This window comes from Syzygium oleosum, unplaced genomic scaffold, assembly GCF_021117445.2.
Source record: "Syzygium oleosum isolate NSW1041296 unplaced genomic scaffold, Sole_v2.1 Sole_v2.07, whole genome shotgun sequence".
In the NCBI taxonomy this organism is placed as follows: Eukaryota; Viridiplantae; Streptophyta; class Magnoliopsida; order Myrtales; family Myrtaceae; genus Syzygium; species Syzygium oleosum.
Window position 1 is genome coordinate 6,394,618 of NW_026607491.1, and position 19,571 is coordinate 6,414,188.

Genomic DNA, 19,571 nt, shown 5'->3' on the forward strand with positions numbered 1-19,571 from the left:
AATAGATCCCCCAGTATCTGTTACGAAGTATTCAAACTCAAGTCATCCACCGTATCATTTGTTTATCTTTATAGTATACTTAAAAATTGTTTCCGGCGGACTTGCCCAATTTCTATTTCGACCGCCTTGTTGAGCACACAAAGTTAAATTAGGCCAGCCCGTCGTTTCTCGCGATCGCACGTGGTCGTCGTGACATCCGAGCCAATTCAGATTGATACCTGACTCGGTACTTCGAGGCTAGCCCAATAACTTTAATCAAGAAATTTTTTTTTTTTCGCGTTCGCCATTAAAGGAGATGTTCCTATACATCGCTCGTGAGATCTGACGATGCACTCGGGCGAGGTGCACGAGAGACCGATTCCCATGCTAAGGCTGGACCCTCGAAACCCAAGCAAGACCCGTACCCAAGACCCGGACGTCTTGGGCCCGGGACCTGGGAAGAAACGGGCCTAGGACTTCAAGGGTGGTGGAGGACGGTGCCCGAGCCCCAAGAACCTAGTGCGGAGTGCTCCGACCCGAGGCTCCCTATCCGTGGTCGGTACCGTCGGTCGACCGGAAAAACCAATCGAAATTAAAAGGTTGGACCGCGTCAATTGCGTGTGGGAAAGAGGAGAAAAAGGAAGGAGGGAAACCGAGCGGGACGTGGTGGGGAACGAGGGAAAATGGTTGGCGGGCGGGGCACGGGATTTCGCGGCGATGGCGGTTGTGGCTGTAGTGTAGTTATAGAGACGGTGGGATCCTGAGAAGCCCCACGAAAACGCGAGAGCACAAGAGGAGGAAGACGTTAAGGATTCAAAAATTTAAAAAAAAAGGAGAGGAAGGGGAGTCGGCGAAAATACGAATTTTTTTGGAGCGGGTCACGGAGCGGTCCGCGAAGCGAGACTCTCTCCGTCATCCACGTCTCCGTCTCTGCCGCTCTTTCTCTGTCCGTTTCGTCCCTCTCCCCCTCTCTCTCTCTCTCTCTGTCTCTGCGCGAAAACCCTAGAAATTCGCGACGGAGCTCGAACCGATCGATCGCCATCGCCCTTTCCATTCGCAGGACGCATCGCCTTTTCCAGCTTTGGCCTTTTGCTTTAACCCCCCCCCCGGCTCGAGCGATCGCGAGCAGGTACGTGTGCTTTACGCGCGCGCCGCCCCCACCACCACCGCCTTTTCGGTGTTGCTATATAGCTGCTCCTGTTTGATTGCTGCCTGCCCCGTGCTCTGTTCTGCTCGCGGGTTTTCGCCGTCCCCGTGAGGCTCCGTTGGGACCGTCGGTTTCCTAAACCTGATCGCTCGGGAGGCTGCGGCGGCGGCGGCGGCTGCGGGGGTCGAGTCTAACGCGGGTACTCGTTCGCTTGCCGGTCTGTTTGAGTTCTGCTGATGCAAACTCGTCCGACCGCTTTGAATTCCGCCCCTCTCTTTTTGTTCCCTCCTCTTTCTTTTCTTCCGAAGACGCGTACCTCTTTGCGTGATCATATAGAGCGTTTCTGCGTATTCACGGCTTCGCGGCAGCTTTGCGGCAGAGCTGCATGTGATGATGTCTGCGGGTTCACCAGCTGAGCTCTGCGACGATCTTTTCCTGGTTCCCTTTGTTTTTTTTAGTGACGTTGCTGTTTCCTACGTGTGATGAGATCGCGAGAGCTCCTCTGTTAGTCCGCACTCCGATCGATTTTGCGAAGTGAAAGTTTCGTGCTTTGATTAATTATTTTTGAGTTTCGCTTTGCGGAATCGACCTTGCGCGGCGGTTTTCTGCTCCGCTTGACTTCATCGTCTTCTGTGCTCAGGCTGTTTGAATTGCCGATGTACAAAGCCCTCCTACTGCTTGAACTTCTGTTTTGCGCATTCTGCTTCATAGAGACAATGCGCTGCGATTTGTTTCGTGACTTGGTACTGAAGTTGAGATTATGCATGCTCCAGTGCTGTGTAGTTGTCGAATGCATGTCAACAGCGATAAACCGAATGTCTGTCGCTGTTTTATTCTTTAAGATGACCCAAATTGGAGTTCTGTGCAGCAGCATTTTTAGCTATAATTAGCAATGGTGACGGATAAATCTATTAGCGATATCCTTTCACACCTTGTAATCACTGCATGGACGTACCGCAGTTTTCATTTAGCTATAGAAAGACCAGATTGTGTAACTCTGCTATTTTGTTGATTTGTTTTTGCAGGCTTAGGCTAACTTAAATCTCAAGAAAAATTAATATGGAATTAAATGGGAATGACGACTTTAAAATGCCTCTGTTGCAACCTACCGATGGTGTGACCGCCTCTTCAAGCACGACAGATCGTAGAAAAGATGACAGAGTACGGAGTATTTCATTCAGAGTAAGTGATATCGAGTGTGCATCCTGCGCAGTTTCTATAGAATCAGCTGTTCGAAAGCTTAATGGGGTTGAGAGTGTGTTGGTGTCGCCACTTCAAGGCCATGCTGCAGTGACATATGTTCCAGAGCTAATAAATGTAAGTCAGCTGTAACAATTAATCCATGCTGTTCCCCATACAGCGAGACATTAGGGCATCGTCTTTTTTACATTCCTTTGTTCAATCAGATTATGTGTGAGTTATTTGCAATCTCTTCTCTCATTGTTGGTTTTTGAAATAATCGACTTGAACATGATCCAAGTTTTACTAGAAATGGCAGCATTATTTCTCCTCTTATGTTACTTGGGATAGTAAGTCTAGATCATCCCCGTTTTTTAGTGCCAAAATCGCTTTGAAAGAGCAATAAATTGCAGATATTGAGTTCATCTATTGAGAGCATTGTGGATCAAGTCGATGGCAGTGCACACATAAAGAATGTGCATGTGTGTGCGCGTGTGTAATGACATTTCTTTGAGAATGTTTCTAGTTTATCATGTGTGTTTTAATTTTATGATAGCAAGTTCTGGAGATGGATTTGTGGTGAGAAGACATGAACTTTTTGATCTTTTTGCGAATTTTCCCAAAAACCTTACAGGTGCGGGAGAAAAGTGCATTAATGAAAAGAAAGTACCTATCTACCTATCTATCTATTTATCTATTTGTCCGTCTGTCTTTCTATCCGTCTCTCTTCTCTCTAATTGTACTTTTTATAAGATGTGCTCTCAATTTTGCTTGTGATCCATTCATTCTGTCTTGTTAATGAGAAACGACAAATTTATGGCTCTATAATTAGGTAAGAAAGATTAAGGAGAGCATCGAGGAAGCAGGTTTTTCAGTTTCGGACTTTCCAGAACAAGATATCGTGGTATGTCGTCTTAGAATCAAAGGAATGGCATGCACTAGCTGCTCCGAGTCTGTTGAACGTACCCTTTCAATGGTTGATGGAGTAAAAAAAGCTGTGGTTGGTCTAGCTCTAGAAGAAGCAAAGGTTCACTATGATAAAAACATTATCGACACCAATCGCATCATTGAAGCTGTAGAAGATGCTGGTTTTGGGGCTGATCTTATCACAACGGGTAATGATCTGAACAAAGTGCATTTGAAACTTCAAGGAGTGAATAACCCAGAAGATGCAGCTGTTATTCAGACCACCCTTGAGTCAGCTGAAGGTGTGAATGAAGTTGAGATGGATTTGGCAGAAGAAAAGGTCGTTATTGCCTATGACCCAGACCTTACCGGTCCAAGGTCCCTAATAGATTGCATAAAGGAAGCCAGCAACGGGTCTAAATCATACAACGCGAGCCTTTATATTGCTCCAAGACGTAGAGAATCTGAGCAACAAGAGGAAGTACGGATGTATAGAAACCAATTCTTGTTGAGCTGCCTCTTTTCAGTTCCAGTTTTCGTATTCTCTATGGTACTGCCGATGCTTCATCCTTATGGGAACTGGCTAGAGTATAAGATATACAACATGCTCAGCATTGGGATGCTCCTGAGATGGATGCTCTGCACTCCGGTGCAGTTTGTCATTGGCCGAAGGTAGGAAAATGTATTCCCAAAGTCATAATTATTGATTATGTTGTGTTGAGTTTTCACACTTCAGAGCGTATGATGTCAAGATCACTTCTGAGAATCAGCTAACTTTTCTGATTTTGGATATTTTGTAGGTTTTATGTGGGGGCGTACCATGCGTTGAGACGAAAGTCAGCTAATATGGATGTTCTGGTTGCACTGGGCACCAATGCTGCCTACTTTTATTCTGTATATATCATGATAAAGGCATTGACTTCTGATAAATTTGAAGGGCAGGACTTTTTTGAAACCAGTTCCATGTTGATATCCTTTATTCTCTTGGGAAAATATTTGGAGGTGGTAGCTAAAGGGAAAACCTCAGATGCTTTAGCCAAGTTGACTGATCTGGCACCTGATACAGCTTGTTTGGTTAAATTGGATAATGATGGGAATGTTATTTCAGAGGAGGAAATAAGCACTCAACTCATACAAAGGAATGACGTATTCAAGATTATTCCTGGCTCAAAGGTTCCTGTTGATGGGATTGTCGTCACTGGCCAAAGCCATGTCAACGAAAGTATGATCACTGGGGAGGCTACGCCAGTTGCTAAAAGACCAGGCGACAAGGTATCGCTTTGTCTTCTTGCTTGGCATCTCATACGCTGGAGTTATATTTGCACTGCAATTTTAACTGGCACCTCACCTGTCCTCTATTTGGATGCATAGGTTATTGGTGGAACCATGAATGAGAATGGATGCTTACTAGTTAAGGCCACTCATGTTGGGTCGGAGACAGCACTTTCTCAAATAGTTCAACTGGTTGAAGCTGCTCAGCTGGCAAGAGCACCTGTTCAGAAACTAGCAGACCAAATTTCAAGATTTTTCGTGCCAACAGTAAGTCTCTTTTTTTTTTTTTTTTTGGTAAGGTAAGAGGAGTAAGTCTCTTTTCTTTGGTCCTGCTTTATGTAGTTACCTTGTTGATCGATGATATTGCTTTGTGATTACAAACCGGGCTGTTCATTTTCAAGGCATAGTTCTTTTTCTTCTCTCATTTTTGTGTTGTGGAGACCAGTTCAAATTCACACTTTGGAGATATGATGCACGAGAAATGCATTTTCGCAATCTGGAAGCCTGTAAAGCTTGCAGACCGAGTTCTTCACTAGAGTTACTGTTTTCACTTCATTGTTCTTTGGAGATATGTCCATGCCTTCTTTCATTTTGTCATCCTTCATTCATTCCATCTTAGAGTTGTTGATATTTCACTGGACTTGTATACCTAGCATTCCTTTGCCGAAACAATTCACTTAAGTTTGGACCTTAGTTTTGAAGGGAATAGCGCTAGGTAGAAGTGAGAAAAGTTGAGGTACGTTGAAGTCGATGTAGACTGACAGATTGTATATTATGATAGCTCGCGGAATACTTGGCCACGGTTGATCTCGATGTATGGAAGTCAACATGTCTAGTGAAATTAATTTGTTCAAGGCTGAGCAACGTACATAGACTTAAGTTTTCTGAAGCAGCCACTGCTCTTTTCTAATTACTGGGCATATCAGAAGCACACAATTTACTACCTTGAATAATAAAATGCTTAATGGTGGCAATCTTTTTAGCATTTACTCTTGCTTTTCTTTTAAGGATAATGAATCGATTAATTATGATTTCTTCTCTTCTACATACAGGTTGTTGTGGCGGCATTTTTTACATGGCTTGGATGGTTTATCCCTGGAGAAGTTGGTCTCTATCCTAAAGGGTGGATACCAAAAGCAATGGATGGATTTGAACTTGCTCTGCAGTTTGGTATTTCCGTGCTTGTGGTTGCCTGTCCTTGTGCCCTTGGACTAGCAACTCCCACGGCTGTCATGGTTGCCACTGGCAAGGGTGCTTCGCAAGGTGTGCTTATCAAAGGTGGAGATGCACTTGAAAAGGCACACAGGGTAGGATTTGAAACCATTGTCTTGCAACTAAGCAATATCATTACTTGGAAATGCGGACATTCATTTACTCCTGAAGAATGTGTGCTGCTTTGTTCACTGTATTACTATTCCAGACAAGCCTTTCTTGCTTTTTTCTGTCGTCTTACATTTTAATATATGTTTTAGTATTTGGTTCTCGATATCTATCTGGGTTGTTTCAAGGGTGGAATGACCAGATCTATAAACAACACCACATTGTCACTTTGAATGTTTTTAAGTATGCTAAAGAAGGTACTTTTCGCTTTTTTCCTTCCATTGGTGGTTACATTAGTTAGTAATAATTGCCTCATAGGTCAGATGTCGTATTCTGAGCCATATATTCTGTTAAGACATGAATGCCACCAACCATTTTTTCTTTTGTCCTGTCATACAGATAGAGGACAGTGTTCTATTGATTGCAAATCCTTGTATTATTTGCAAATTGCAATCTCTTTGAGAATGATTGTAAGTGCATGTTGTTGAACTTAGACATGTTACTGATAAATCTATATCATAGATGGCTTGAATCTGTTGTGAGCTCCTTTCCAATTTCTTTTACTAATATTTTAACTTCTGTTATATGCAATATATTTACATTTTGCTGTTTACAGGTGAAAACAGTAGTGTTTGACAAGACAGGGACATTGACTATTGGAAAGCCTGCGGTGGTTAGTGCTGTTCTCTTCTCGTCTTACTCAATGGAGGAGTTCTGTGACCTGGCTACCGCTGCAGAGGTGCGTCTCTCTATTGTAGTATAATATCGTCCTAATATGAGAGTTGGATCATTAAGCAGATATATGTTGAAGTGGTTATGGAAAAATGAAGTGGATGTAATTTATGAGATATTCTGACACGCCACTATTCAATCTCAACATTTTACTCTTTTAGTGGAAATTGTTTGTATTTCAAAGAAGTGACCTCGAGTTAATTTTGTTCAGGTAGACGTGCATTCATTTGATAGTAGATTGGATAAAGGCAGTGCTCTTTATGTGATTTTTCAACTGTCTGTAATATTCAGGTGAATAGTGAACACCCAATGGCAAAAGCTGTCATGGAACACGCTAAGAGGCTGCGCAAGAAATTCGGATCCAGCACTGACCATAATGCAGAGGTCAAGGACTTTGAGGTGCACCCAGGAGCTGGGGTGAGCGGAAAAGTGGGAGAAAAAGTGGTTCTAGTCGGCAACAGGAAGCTCATGCGGGCCTTTAATGTGGCTATTGGTCGTGAGGTTCAGGACTACATTTCAGAAAATGAGCAAATGGCTCGTAGTTGTGTGCTTGTTGCCATTGATGGAAAGATTGCCGGAGCTTTTGCTGTAACTGATCCAGTAAAGCCAGAGGCTAGGCGTGTCATATCCTTTCTTCACTCTATGGGCATCTCAAGTATTATGGTGACCGGCGATAACTGGGCCACAGCGATGGCTATATCAAAGCAAGTCGGTATCCAGAAGGTTTTTGCTGAGACAGACCCAGTAGGAAAGGCTGACAAGATCAAAGATTTGCAGGTACGCCTTAGTTCTAAAGTGGACTGCGCCAATCTTATATGGTTATTGTTATATAGTCCAAGGTAAATTAGTTGACTTGAGGGAGCATTTTGTGTTGCTAAGGATTCTTTAGGTCGGAAGTAGCGTCCTAGTTATGAGTGGACGCATTTCATACAACAAATTTGAACACGATCTCATAGGTGGTTCTATCCCTTCTAGAGTTTTACAAAATTTACATCATGAGGCATCAGTTTCGATGGCAGATATGTGCATCATATTGGGATTTGACAGAGTCGGACCGTGTAGTGTAGAACTGCTGTGCGATGACTACCAACTCATCTGATCGACTTTCCTTACTCTTAGGTTGGTTTTGGCTTAAGCACGATGCGTGGCATTTGATCATAATCAAGGAGGCAAATGAGGAATTCAGAGACTTCTGAACAAAAATATATCAGAATCCACTTTTCCACAAGCTTTAGCCTTTAGAACTGTATAATGTTATTTGAGCATCAAGGCTCCCTTTTCTGTTTATTTTGTCTTATGCTACAAATGTACTGCTCATGTGCCTCAACTCTGTTTGATGAAGTTGTCCTGCTGCGTACGTTGTAAAGGACGAACTGGTTTGACTGAAAATTTAAATCCGATGCAGACAAAAGGGATGACAGTGGCAATGGTGGGAGATGGAATCAACGATTCACCAGCCTTGGTTGCAGCAGATGTCGGCATGGCGATCGGTGCAGGCACCGACGTCGCCATAGAAGCGGCGGACATAGTTCTCATTAAAAGCAACCTGGAGGACGTGATAACTGCAATCCATCTGTCCCGGAAGACGATGTCGCGCATCCGACTCAACTACGTGTGGGCCCTCGGCTACAACATTCTAGGCATGCCGATTGCCGCCGGCATCCTGTACCCCTTCACCGGCATCCGTCTACCACCTTGGCTTGCCGGCGCCTGCATGGCCGCCTCCTCCCTCAGCGTGGTCTGTTCCTCTCTACTGCTGCAGTCTTACAAGAAGCCTTTGGACGTCCACGACGCTCAAGGGCAGAACTATTGCCCCGAATCTGCATTTGTACCTGTACAAGGTTAAGCGGGTAAATGCAAATGCCTCGCTCCTTTAAGACTGCTTTTGGTTAGATATGCATCCTAATTTCTGCTGCAGATCGCAAATGTCATTTTGTGTTTCCCTCGACTGATCGTCACTTCGGAGTTGTGATTTCAGAAATCTAACCCACCGATGTGTCGCGACCGCAATCAAATCCTATAAGCTTAGTCGAGACTCATCGCTTCTCTCCACCTTGTGGTGAATGGCGGTGGATGTAATAGTAATCAAAGCAATGCATAAGTAGACGCGATCATTGAATAAGCTCAGCTCGGGTGGAGCCTCACGTACTTTTTGATGAAACTGCGTAGGATCGCCTTAAAATGCACGGATTGTGATTTCTCGGACGCTAATTGCAGTTGTGAATTTTCCCTATTCTACTATTGAAAAGCGATAGCCAATTTATACATGCAAACTTCACGCAGCTAAATTCGGCATGATCATGTCAGGGTCGATCGACATGATCATGTCAGGGTCGATCGACATGCATCGCGAGAAGAAGTATTCACGTAAAAAGCGAGAACGTGACCAATGTTATGTGCCCGACAGATGTGATTTATCGGGGGCTCAAGTAACCATTTTCCGGAAAATAATAGGCACTCATTGATCGAGAATAAATTTTACTCGTTGATCATGAAATATCAATATGGTTAAATGTTATAGTAATTTATGTAGGAATTACAATAAAAATTGGAAAAACAACACATATGATCCAAGAACTTTAGTTCAATGTGAAGTGTCATTCTTTAAACTCTTAAATTGTTAAATGTGGTCCCTGAACTTTAGATTAATGTACAATGTCATCCCTGAACTTTTAATATATTAATATGATCTTTGAACTTTTGGCATATGTTCAATTTAGTTCTCGGACTATATGAAAATTAGGGGTAAGCACAAAGAATCACCCGAACCGATAACCGCTTGGACTGGACAGGACCGAATTGATCGGTTCTGGGCTCTTCCCAAGGGCGTCGGTCCAATTCCCGGTTCCATGACACTGGAACCGGTGATTTGCGATTCCCGGTTCTAAAGTGAGAATTGGACCGATTTATTTATTTATTAAAAAACATCACTAGCAGGGACAGTAAAAAAGACGACAAAAAGAAAGGAAAAAACATGGGAAACAAGGGAGACACTATAGAAAAGAGCATTTTTTTTTTTTTGGAAAAGAGGAGGCAAAAGTACACTACAAGTGCCATAACTTGTGTACGGCGATCACTTTGGTGCCATAACTTTTTTTCCGATTACTTTGGTGCCAAGTCGGAGAAAAAGAGATCACTTTAGTGCCAATTTGGCCGGAAATCCGACGTGGCATTTTTATTAATTTTTACGCCGACGTGGCTCATTTGGAGGCTAAGTCGGCGTGTCTGATCAGCATTTTTAATTTTAAATAATTTTTTTTAGCGTGTACAGTCAGCATTTTTAATTTTAAATATTTTTTTTCATTTTTTTTTCTTCTTTCCTTTTTCTTTTCTTTTCTTTTTTTTCTTTTCTCCCCTCACCGGCGAAGCCCGGGAAGGGCTGGGCGAGGGCGGCCTTGCCCATGGCCGGCGAGGGGCGGCCGACCCTCGCCGGCGACAGGCGAGGCCGGCCCTCGCCGGCCCAGGCGAGGCCGCCCCTCGCCGGCCCAGGCGAGGGCTGCCCTCGCCGGCGTCGGGCGAGGGACGCCCTCGCCTGGGCGGGGCGAGGGTCGCCCTCGCCAGATCTGGCGAGGGCGACCCTCACCGGTGTCGGGCGAGGGCAGCCCTCGCCTGGGCTGGCCTCACCTGTCGCCGACGAGGTCGGCCGCCCCTTGCCGGCCATGGGCAAGGCCGCCCTCGCCCAGCCCTTCCCGGGCTTCGACCGGCCGGCGAGGGGAGAAAAGAAAAAAAAGAAAAGAAAAGAAAAGAAAAAGGAAAGAAGAAAAAAAGGAAAAAAAATATTTAAAATTAAAAATGCATTGTACATGAAAAAAATTATTTTTAAAAAATGCTGATTGTACATGCCGACTCAGCCTCCGGCGAGCCACGACGGCGTAAAAATTAATAAAAAATGCCACGTCGGATTCCGGCCAAATTGGCACTAAAGTGATCTCTTTTCCTCCGACTTGGCACCAAAGTGATTCGAAAAAAAGTTATGGCACCAAAGTGATCGCCGTACACAAGTTATGGCACTTGTGGTGTACTTTTGCCGAAAAGAGGTGGTCTTCTTCTTCGTGGTCTCGGCTTCACGACTCTTCCCACCGGAGCGCTGTGTACTCCCACCGGCCACAACGCTTTCCTCGCTCAACCGTCGATGCCGACCGGTTCACGCTGCTTGCAATCAATTCTCGACAAACGGTTGCAACTCCCAGACGTCCCCAAGCCTTCGCCGCCGCTTCTAGCTCTAGCCATTGCTTTTCTAGGACAGACGCAGCAAACCGGCGAGCTTCCCTGCTTCGCTCCGATGCTCCAGACGTCGTCCAATAGGCCCTGCTGCCCAACGCCGATGATTTCGTGACCAGCACCTCTAGATCCAATGCCGAGCTACTAGCTGCGACTTGCAACGTCGGCGGTCTTCTGGTCTCAAGCAGCAAAGTGAGTTCCAACACTGCTTCGGTTGGGACCGGCGCCTCACCTCGCGCCTAATATGCACCAGCAGCATTACAGTAAACTTCAAATGCCTCGCTGCGGTGATCAGTGACTTCCCTGCAACTTTTCGAGCGAGTTTCAGATATCCCACTCGGTTTCATTCAAATCCGGCGAGCATAGGCGATTTATTGTGAATCTATCGGGTTCCATTTCATCGCCCAGGAACCAGATTGGACCCTTCCGATCCTAGGACTAAGTGGTCCGGTTCCGAAAAACTCAGAACCAGTTCTTCTAGTTTGGTTCTCGGTTTCTGAGTGGGATCAGATCGGGAATCAATAACCCTTAATGTTATTTTTGAATTCAAATTAATGGAACGATAACATTTGAGATTTTCATATAATCTAAGGATTGGATTAAACAATTATCAAAAGTTTATGGACTACATTAAACAAATTAAAGGTTCAGAGAACACGTTACACATTAAGTTAAAATTTAAGGATCAAATTGCATGTCGAGCCAAAGTTCAATACCATTTTTGTGATTATTCCATGAGAACACGTGATCACGTCGCGTGCGCTGGAGATCGGTTCCCCGGGCGTACGACAAAATTCCCCGATTTCATTGGACGCTTCTTTTTCCGACAATAAAACCCTGCGCAGGTGTGCTTGCTTGCTCGCTCGAGCGAACGAAACTCAGGCGCGCGCGCACGCACACTCGGTCGCATCCCTGATCGGATGGACTGAGAAATTCTTCTCCCGAAGATGATCGGGGGCGACCCTTCTTTCGTTTCGCGCGCTTGTTCTTTCGTTTTCCTCGTCGTCCTTCCCCCCCACGTCGTTCCGCTGCGGCGACTTTGCATTCCGTTAGCAAGAGAGCCCTTCGAGATTTCCGCGGTCATTTGAGGTAAACGACGCACGATCTCGCCTCCGTGTCCGAATCGTTTCGAGGGTGTTTGTGGGTTTGTAGTTTCCGCCGTGGTTGAAGGAGGAAGGAGATTTTCTTGTGGATCTTGCTGATTTCTGATTGCTTTTTCTTTTTCTTTTTCTTTTTTTACATTCGTTGGCTCACTATTTGGGAAACGGAGGAGATTTGGTGGAGGGTCGTGAATTAGCTTGTGATTTCGGGCCATTTCGCTTCTGAGAGGGAGGAAGAGAGTCGAATTGGGCAGATTGGTTGATTCGAGGATGCTACGAAGCCAATTGGCCTAGGGCTTGCTTCTGTGAATGCTGCTGCTCCCTTGTTTCGGCTTATTAGGAGATGGACAGCTCGAGTTTGGGAGGTGGGTTTTTGTCGGTGTCGAGCGGGGGATTGTTGGACCTGGAGTCCTCAATGCACAGGCACCAACAGACCCACCTGGCTCATTCGTCCTTGAGCCACCGGCAACCGATGAATCTCATGACTGGTCTTGAAAGCAGCAGCCAACACATCGGACTGATGGAAGTCGGGGGCTTGGCGGCGCGAGGTGTGCCGACAACTTTCAGCAAAGGGAAGGCTGCGGTTAGTGCGTTGAATGCCGACAATATTAGCGAAGAGGATGAACCTAGTTTAGATGATGGAAATGGCGAGAGTTTGGTAAAGGGTAAGAAGGGTTCTCCGTGGCACCGAATGAAGTGGACGGATGAGGTGGTTAGGCTTCTCATTGCAGTGGTTGCTTACGTGGGCGATGATGGGGCTGCCGAGGAGGGATTTAGAGGGAAGTCCGGGATCCTCCAGAAAAAGGGCAAGTGGAAAACTGTTTCGAAGATTATGATCAGTAGAGATTGTCATGTTTCGCCGCAGCAGTGCGAGGATAAGTTCAATGACTTGAACAAGAGGTACAAGAGACTGAATGATATCCTTGGGAGAGGAACTAGTTGTAGGGTGGTGGAGAACCCTGCCCTTATGGATTCCATGCCTCAGCTATCTGCAAAGGCAAAGGAAGATGTGAGGAAGATATTGAGCTCGAAGCATTTATTTTACAAAGAGATGTGTGCCTACCATAATGGCCAGAAGATTCCTTACTGCCAAGATCTTGATTTACAAGCGTATTCATTGCGTCTCGAGAGGGGATCAAAGGACGAGGATGCATCAGATGAGGAAGCTGAAGACAATGAGGATTGTGATGACGAAGACGACAACGACGGATTGGATGATGAGGATGACAATGGTGTTGACGGATGCCGGGGAAAAGTGTGTGGATCTAATAAGAGGAAAATGGTTGAGGAGGACGGCCCTTCATGGCCGCAGGGTAGTAGGCAAGAGGGTTTGCAATTTGAGATGGCAGATATATTTCAGGACCCATCAAAGACATCGTGGGAGCGAAAGGATTGGATTAAGAGACAGATGTTGCAACTTCAAGAACAGAGAGTGAGCATTCAGGTTCAATCCTTTGAGCTCGAGAAACAGCGTTTTAAGTGGCTAAGATACTGCAGCAATAAAAACAGGGAGCTGGAGCGGATGAGGCTGGAAAACGAGAGTATGAAACTAGAAAATGAGCGGGGATTTCTGGAGTTGAAGCATAAGGAGTTGGAAATCAATTCCAGGAGATCGGAAGCATCTTTTGACCCCCCTTCTCATGGCATCGACAGATTTCAAGGGAGAGATCACTTAGATTTGAGTAGGCATCAATAGCAACCTACTGGCCTCTCTTTGCTGTCTCTCCACTCAGAAGGACGAGCTACGTACTGGTTATGTATTAACTGCTTTATCATCAAAGTTTGGTGGGACTGCTATTCTTTTTTTTTTCCCTGTGAGTAGATTTGTGCTATTGAAAGTGGATTGTTGTATTTTGATAATTTATCTGCCTGTGAACTGCCTAATGTAAACCTGCATTAAGATTTTCCAATTAGCAGCGCGGTATCTTTTGCTCTTAGGATGATCTTTGCTTCATGTAAATGTCTTTGGGAAGCCTAACCAAGCAGATTCATTCATACTATGCGATGCATCGGCTGAGTTCATTTCTTGTTAACAGATGGATAGTGCTTGGACATCAAGCAGTTTCTGTTGCACCTGAGTTGCAAGACAGCAGGTTAATTCAATTGTAAACTTTGGTTTATCTTTATCTCCATTGTTTGTCAGATGATTTGGACAATTAGGGGAGAAATTCGCCTGAAGATGTCCAATTTGTAAAGCTGGTACTTGAAGGATCCACTTGGGTATCTGCACATTCTGTGCTAACCAGAGAAAAAAGCATATGAATGACCTGTAAACGAACAGGGGTATCAATGGTTGGATCAGTGCTTTTAGAAAAAGAAGTACCGCTTGACCAAAAGTTTGAAAAATGGGAAGAGAATTGTTGAATGGAGGACCATTTTGAGCAAGACTGTTGAAAGAGATGACTATGAATGATACTTGACCACACCCATATTGAGAAGTAGTCGCTCTATATGGATGATGCTATCTGTATGATACTTGTTCGTTCTTCTTTTTACTAAGCATCACATTTTTTTGCGGTCGAGGGATCCCTTATCCTTGACCGGTGGTCCGTGCTTGGAACCCACCAATCCCCAATCGCGAGGCATACAAGTCTTGTTTTACAGCCTATGCATCTTTATTCAAGCGAAATTTGTGTTAGAAGTACTGTCATTGTCCTTAAAATCTGGGTTTAACTTCCCTCATTTGCATGATCTCCATGCCTTGCCTCATATTCATATCACATGCAGGACATACGGCGAATTATTATCTAGACTCATTTTACTAAACCAAATCAATAGTAGATTAGATTACGAACTAGTAGGGCCTATACATGATAAGAATGTACTTAGTTTCATGTACTTTTTATGCTACAATGGACTTTGTTTGTCATGTCGTCCATATTAAATCAATTTTGAATTCCGTATTTCCATTCGAGAAAGCTGAGCTGAAACTCGAGAATCTGAGGTTATGTTAAATTTTAATTTGTAATAACGGAATTTATTCGAGGCTATGTTTGATAACCAAGTTTCAGCCCTTAATGTAATTAAGTAACGTTTAATAGCCTCTAACTACACATAGTTTATTCAACTATACATTAAATAGAAAATTACTTAATACGATTAGTAAGGAATTGAAATATATATATTTTCGCAAATTCATTAGTTGTCCTTTATAAGGTTATAGTTATGAAAAAGAAAGGGATAATGATACAAATAATCCCTGAATTTTGGCCCAATATGCAATGTGGTCCCTGAACTTTTAATTTATTTAATGTAGTCCCTGAACTTTAGCCTAATGTTCAATTTGGTTCCCGAACTTTTAATTTGTTCAATGTAGTCTCTGGACTTTTGGTACATGTTTAATTTAGTCCATAAATTATACGGAAATATTCAATACTATATTAAATAAATTAAAAGTTCAGGGATCACATTACACGTTGGGCCGAAATTCAGGACCATTCGTGTCATCTTCCTAAAAGAAACCTTGAAAGTTGGAAACCTGCGTCGCGCTTGGAAGTGTTCCATTCGTCGCATTCCTTTTTTGCATGGAGCTGCACGACCAGAAGAAGCTCCGATGACACGAGAACCAGCCCCGCATTTCTGATGATCCCTCCCCATGCCGTCGCTCGCCGATCCCTCCTCCTCCGTTCGCTCCCGGCGCTCCACGCCCGGTCTCTCCCTCCTCACCGGGACAAGCCCACGAGCTGGAACACCGCCCACGCCTTCGTCCTCTCGAACCCGCTCCTCTCCCTGCTGGAGCGGTGCCGCTCCATGCCCCAGCTGTTGCAGGTCCAGGCCCAGATGGTCGCCACCGGCCTGGCCTCCGACGGGCTGGCCCTGAGCCGCCTCGTCGCCTTCTGCGCCCTCTCGGAGTGGCGGGACCTCGGGTACTGCGCCAGGATCCTGTGCGGCGCCGAGGACCCGAACGCGTTCTCGTGGAACGTGGGCATCAGGGGGTTCGCGGAGAGCGAGAGGCCGGGGGAGGCGCTCGTTCTGTACCGGTGGATGTTGAGGAATGGCGGGTCGAGGCCGGACAATTATACTTATCCCCTGCTGCTGAAGATATGTGCCAATTCGTCGATGAATCGCATGGGCCGCGGAGTTCTTGGCCATGTGGTGAAGTTGGGATTTGAGGGTGATTTGTTCGTGCGCAATGCGGTGATCCATATGGTCGTTTCTTGGGGCGAGGTGGGGAAAGCACGCGAGGTGTTCGACGGAAGTCCCGTGAGAGACTTGGTTTCGTGGAACTCTTTGATCAATGGGTATGTGAGGAGTGGGCTCGCGGGTTATGCTTTGAAGATGTATCGTGAGATGGAGGCAGAGGGCGTTATGCCGGACGAGGTCACGACGATTGGCATGGTCTCTGCATGTGCCCAGTTGGAGGATTTGAAACTAGGGAGAGAATTTCACCGATTGATTGAAGGGAATGGGCTGACTTTGACTGTGCCCCTCGCCAATGCTCTTATGGACATGTACATCAAGTGTGGGGATCTCGAACAAGCGCAGGAAATTTTCGATAACATGAAGACGAGAACTTTTGTTTCTTACACCACGATGGTCGTTGGATACGCAAGATTTGGGTTTCTAGACACGGCTCGTGAGCTTTTTGATGGCATGCCTCATAAGGATGTTGTTCCATGGAATGCATTGATAGGTGGCTACGTTCAAGCTAACCGTAGCAAGGAGGCTCTAGCCTTGTTCCATGAAATGCAATCCAGCAACACAAGACCAGACGAAGTTACGATGGTTACTTGCTTATCGGCTTGCTCACAACTAGGGGCTCTTGAAGGTGGGATATGGATTCACCACTATGTAGAGAAACACAAGCTTTCCCTCAATGTTGCCTTGGGAACTGCTCTTATTGACATGTATGCCAAGTGTGGAGATATTCCTAGAGCTCTCCGTGTTTTCTCGGAAATGGCGGTGAAAAATTCCTTAACCTGGACGGCATTAATATGCGGTTTAGCTCATCATGGGTGTGCACTGGATGCTATATCTTTCTTCAGGGAAATGATTGGTAATGGACTGAAGCCAGACGAGGTCACATTTCTGGGGGTACTATCTGCTTGTTGTCATGGGGGTTTGGTTGAAGCTGGGCGCAATTTCTTCTCTCAAATGACTTCTGAATTTAATCTGTTCCCTAGGCTCAAGCATTATTCTTGCATGGTAGACCTTCTTGGACGGGCTGGTTTACTGGAAGAGGCAGTAAAGCTTATCGAGAGCATGCCAATAAAGGCAGATGCTGCAGTTTGGGGCCCATTGTTTTTTGCTTGTCGAGTTCATAGGAATGTCCTGCTGGGACAAAAAGTGGCTTTAGAACTTCTAAAGTTGGATCCTCATGACAGCGGTACTTATGTTCTATTGGCGAATATGTATGGAGAAGCAAACATGTGGGAAGAGGCTAGGAAGGTGAGGAAGCTGATGACAAAGAGAGGAGTAGAGAAGACTCCGGGATGTAGCTCAATTGAGGTTAATGGTGTTGTTCATGAGTTTATTGTTAGAGATAAATCACACCCTCAATCGGAACGGATTTATCAATACCTTGTCATATTGACAAGACAGCTGCATCTTGTCGAGAATATGGTTGGTATTTTTAATTTGGGTGCCCATTCTCTTTGAACCTGATTGATACCGGCCGGTGGCTTGAGGCTACTGCAGCATGTTGACTTGAGCTCAAGTCTGATGGGCACATTATGATGCTCCAGAAATTTGAAGCGGTGGTCATTTTATGGGCACCTGCAGCATGCAGGCAGCTGGACTAGTTCACGCAGGATAAAAATTATTCACCATGTACTCCTTTTGGAGTAAATCACACATGTTATGTATTGGGCTACTGACAAGTGACAAGTATAAACACGTTCTTCGGCCACATAGAAGCAGATCGTGCAGATAAGATTTTTAATCTCCGTTATAGCCACCAGAAGGTATCTGTATGTTTTTACAAGTCAATGTTTTCAAGGATCCTAGGTTGAAAGTTATATTCAGAGCAAGACTAGGACTACAATTAGAAAAAAAGTAAAAAGATATTGCGATTTATCGAATCTTTCTCAAATATTTGTTAATTTGCTTTAATGTATGGAGTAGTACATGGGACACGGTCAGTCAGGTTTATGCACTCATTGCAGCTCCTTCATTATTAGCAAGTTGTGATGGGTGATCAGTATGCGTCCCGATGTTCAAGGTACCGGCTGCCATGCTTATTTTAGAGCTTCCTGCAGCTAGTCCGCATAGGAGGTATTTTTACCATGTATTACTTTATTGGGATTGAATTAGTCGATCTGGCAATACTCGGCTGATGCTTTATTTTTATTGGGTTTATCTTAGTTATGCCAGCTTCTCCAGAAGAAAGCTTCCCTGCTGAAGTTCTCAGTCTGCTAACTTTAAAGCAGTTCCTGCTCTGGTCGATCTTTTGCAATTTATGATACCGTTCCAGTGGTCCTGGCACTTAGATGACTAAATGCTGGTTACCTCTGGTCCGTCAAAGGGATTCAATGGTGCTGTGTTACTTGAATCCTGCACTGACAGTCTGGTCAAGTAATTCTCTGCCACCGATTTATAATTTATTCTATTGCTTTTTTCCTCTACTAATTGGACGCTTTATCTATATATTTCTTGTGCCTAATCTCAACAGGTTTTCTAAGGACACGGAATAAAACCGGATATGTAGTGGTAGGCTAAGGAAGGCAAAGAAGTAGTATATGATCCAGTTAGCACAGGGAGCGAGTGAGGTTGGCTACAACCTCTGTGTTCTGAAACAAGAGTTTCCATCATTGTGCTCTGCAGGCATCTTGAAATCTGGTTCTTTGACCACTAAACCCAATCATCCTCGATGCTTGCGAGTGATATGAAGTTATGAAGTGAAACTATTGAAGTTTTGACTGCATATTTGCTTTGATTTCTGGGGCTCTGGAATTACGAGGATTCTGCAATCTTGTAATCGCTAATTTAGCATATTTCTTCCCTCTGAAGTCGATCTTGGAACGGATAGTTCTCTTAAAGTAGTGATGATAAGTGGTTGTTAAATGAGTACGTGAATCAGATTTTGCTACTGTTAATGTGTGATTTCACAATAGAGTTGATCCTCGCAAATAAGAAAGCGTTAGATTATGTGAAGTCGTTTGGCTGCGATACGGAATGAACTCAGCCAAGCATAACATTCTAGCCGTTTCACTCTAATTTACAGACAAGTCCCTGCGCACCACTAGGGTTCGAAAATAATGGATTTTCAAGCAGGATTTTGGTTTCTACGGCTTTCAAAAGTGCAAAATTTACGACTGATTTTCTGTTTTGCTTCGTACTTCTATCTAAATGACCCATCACCTGAACATTGTTAACCTCTATCTGCACATTCATTACAATACAGTATTCAAATCAGTTAATATAGTCGCTAGTATCCTGATCAATAGCCTTGCTGTTGTTTGGGGGAACAGAAAGAAGACTTGTAAGAAGTATTAACCTGAAAAAGATTCTCGTTCAGTGTGTAAATCGGCTCTAATTTTATTTCTGATCATGTTTGCTCTTGATGCAGGATTCTTAGTATTTGGTGACTTGCTATTCAACAGGAGCATATGGTTTCAAATTTTCAATCCGGTCCCTCCTTTTTCTTGGCTTAGTCCAGTCCTTTTGCCTCTTGTTGGGGAAGTATGTGAATGGAGATTGCAGATTGATTCTTTGATCTGCTGGTCTCTGGGAGGAACCGAGTAAATCATCTTGTAGCAAAAGACAAGTTGCTGCTG

General features: G+C 44.5%; 3 protein-coding genes across 5 annotated transcripts; all 3 read left to right on the forward strand.

Annotated features, from left to right (window-relative positions):
* Positions 1 to 1,147: 1,147 nt before the first annotated feature.
* Positions 1,148 to 8,657, forward strand: LOC115676103 (copper-transporting ATPase HMA4-like). 2 transcript variants are annotated; one of them, XM_030598986.2, is made up of 9 exons: positions 1,148 to 1,343; positions 2,152 to 2,443; positions 3,138 to 3,883; positions 4,012 to 4,483; positions 4,583 to 4,750; positions 5,536 to 5,790; positions 6,420 to 6,542; positions 6,827 to 7,312; positions 7,941 to 8,657. In XM_030598986.2, exons 2-9 carry the CDS (start codon positions 2,186 to 2,188, stop codon positions 8,379 to 8,381), a joined length of 2,949 nt encoding a protein of 982 aa, XP_030454846.1. In that variant the 5' UTR covers positions 1,148 to 1,343; positions 2,152 to 2,185; the 3' UTR covers positions 8,382 to 8,657. The 2 variants fall into 2 exon arrangements, with proteins under 2 accessions (XP_030454846.1, XP_056169281.1); XM_056313306.1 differs by having other exon boundaries at positions 1,148 to 1,325.
* Positions 8,658 to 11,556: 2,899 nt separating this feature from the next.
* On the forward strand, positions 11,557 to 13,793 carry LOC115676164 (uncharacterized). The gene is made up of 2 exons (XM_056313253.1): positions 11,557 to 11,845; positions 12,027 to 13,793. Exon 2 carries the CDS (start codon positions 12,200 to 12,202, stop codon positions 13,550 to 13,552), a length of 1,353 nt encoding a protein of 450 aa, XP_056169228.1. The 5' UTR covers positions 11,557 to 11,845; positions 12,027 to 12,199; the 3' UTR covers positions 13,553 to 13,793.
* Positions 13,794 to 15,328: 1,535 nt separating this feature from the next.
* Positions 15,329 to 18,884, forward strand: LOC115675949 (pentatricopeptide repeat-containing protein At2g22410, mitochondrial). 2 transcript variants are annotated; one of them, XM_030598774.2, is made up of 3 exons: positions 15,329 to 18,069; positions 18,160 to 18,369; positions 18,467 to 18,884. In XM_030598774.2, exon 1 carries the CDS (start codon positions 15,439 to 15,441, stop codon positions 17,452 to 17,454), a length of 2,016 nt encoding a protein of 671 aa, XP_030454634.1. In that variant the 5' UTR covers positions 15,329 to 15,438; the 3' UTR covers positions 17,455 to 18,069; positions 18,160 to 18,369; positions 18,467 to 18,884. The 2 variants fall into 2 exon arrangements, with proteins under 2 accessions (XP_030454634.1, XP_056169165.1); XM_056313190.1 differs by having other exon boundaries at positions 18,160 to 18,364.
* Positions 18,885 to 19,571: the final 687 nt, after the last annotated feature.

Excerpts from the sequence above, each read along its gene's own strand:
- LOC115676103 (XM_030598986.2), top strand. The coding sequence starts at position 2,186 with ATGGAATTAAATGGGAATGACGACTTTAAAATGCCTCTGTTGCAACCT. Across the intron at positions 3,884-4,011 it reads CAGTTTGTCATTGGCCGAAG|GTTTTATGTGGGGGCGTACC; the intron begins GTAGGAAAATGT and ends GATATTTTGTAG. Across the intron at positions 5,791-6,419 it reads CACTTGAAAAGGCACACAGG|GTGAAAACAGTAGTGTTTGA; the intron begins GTAGGATTTGAA and ends TGCTGTTTACAG.
- LOC115676164 (XM_056313253.1), top strand. The coding sequence starts at position 12,200 with ATGGACAGCTCGAGTTTGGGAGGTGGGTTTTTGTCGGTGTCGAGCGGG.
- LOC115675949 (XM_030598774.2), top strand. The coding sequence starts at position 15,439 with ATGATCCCTCCCCATGCCGTCGCTCGCCGATCCCTCCTCCTCCGTTCG.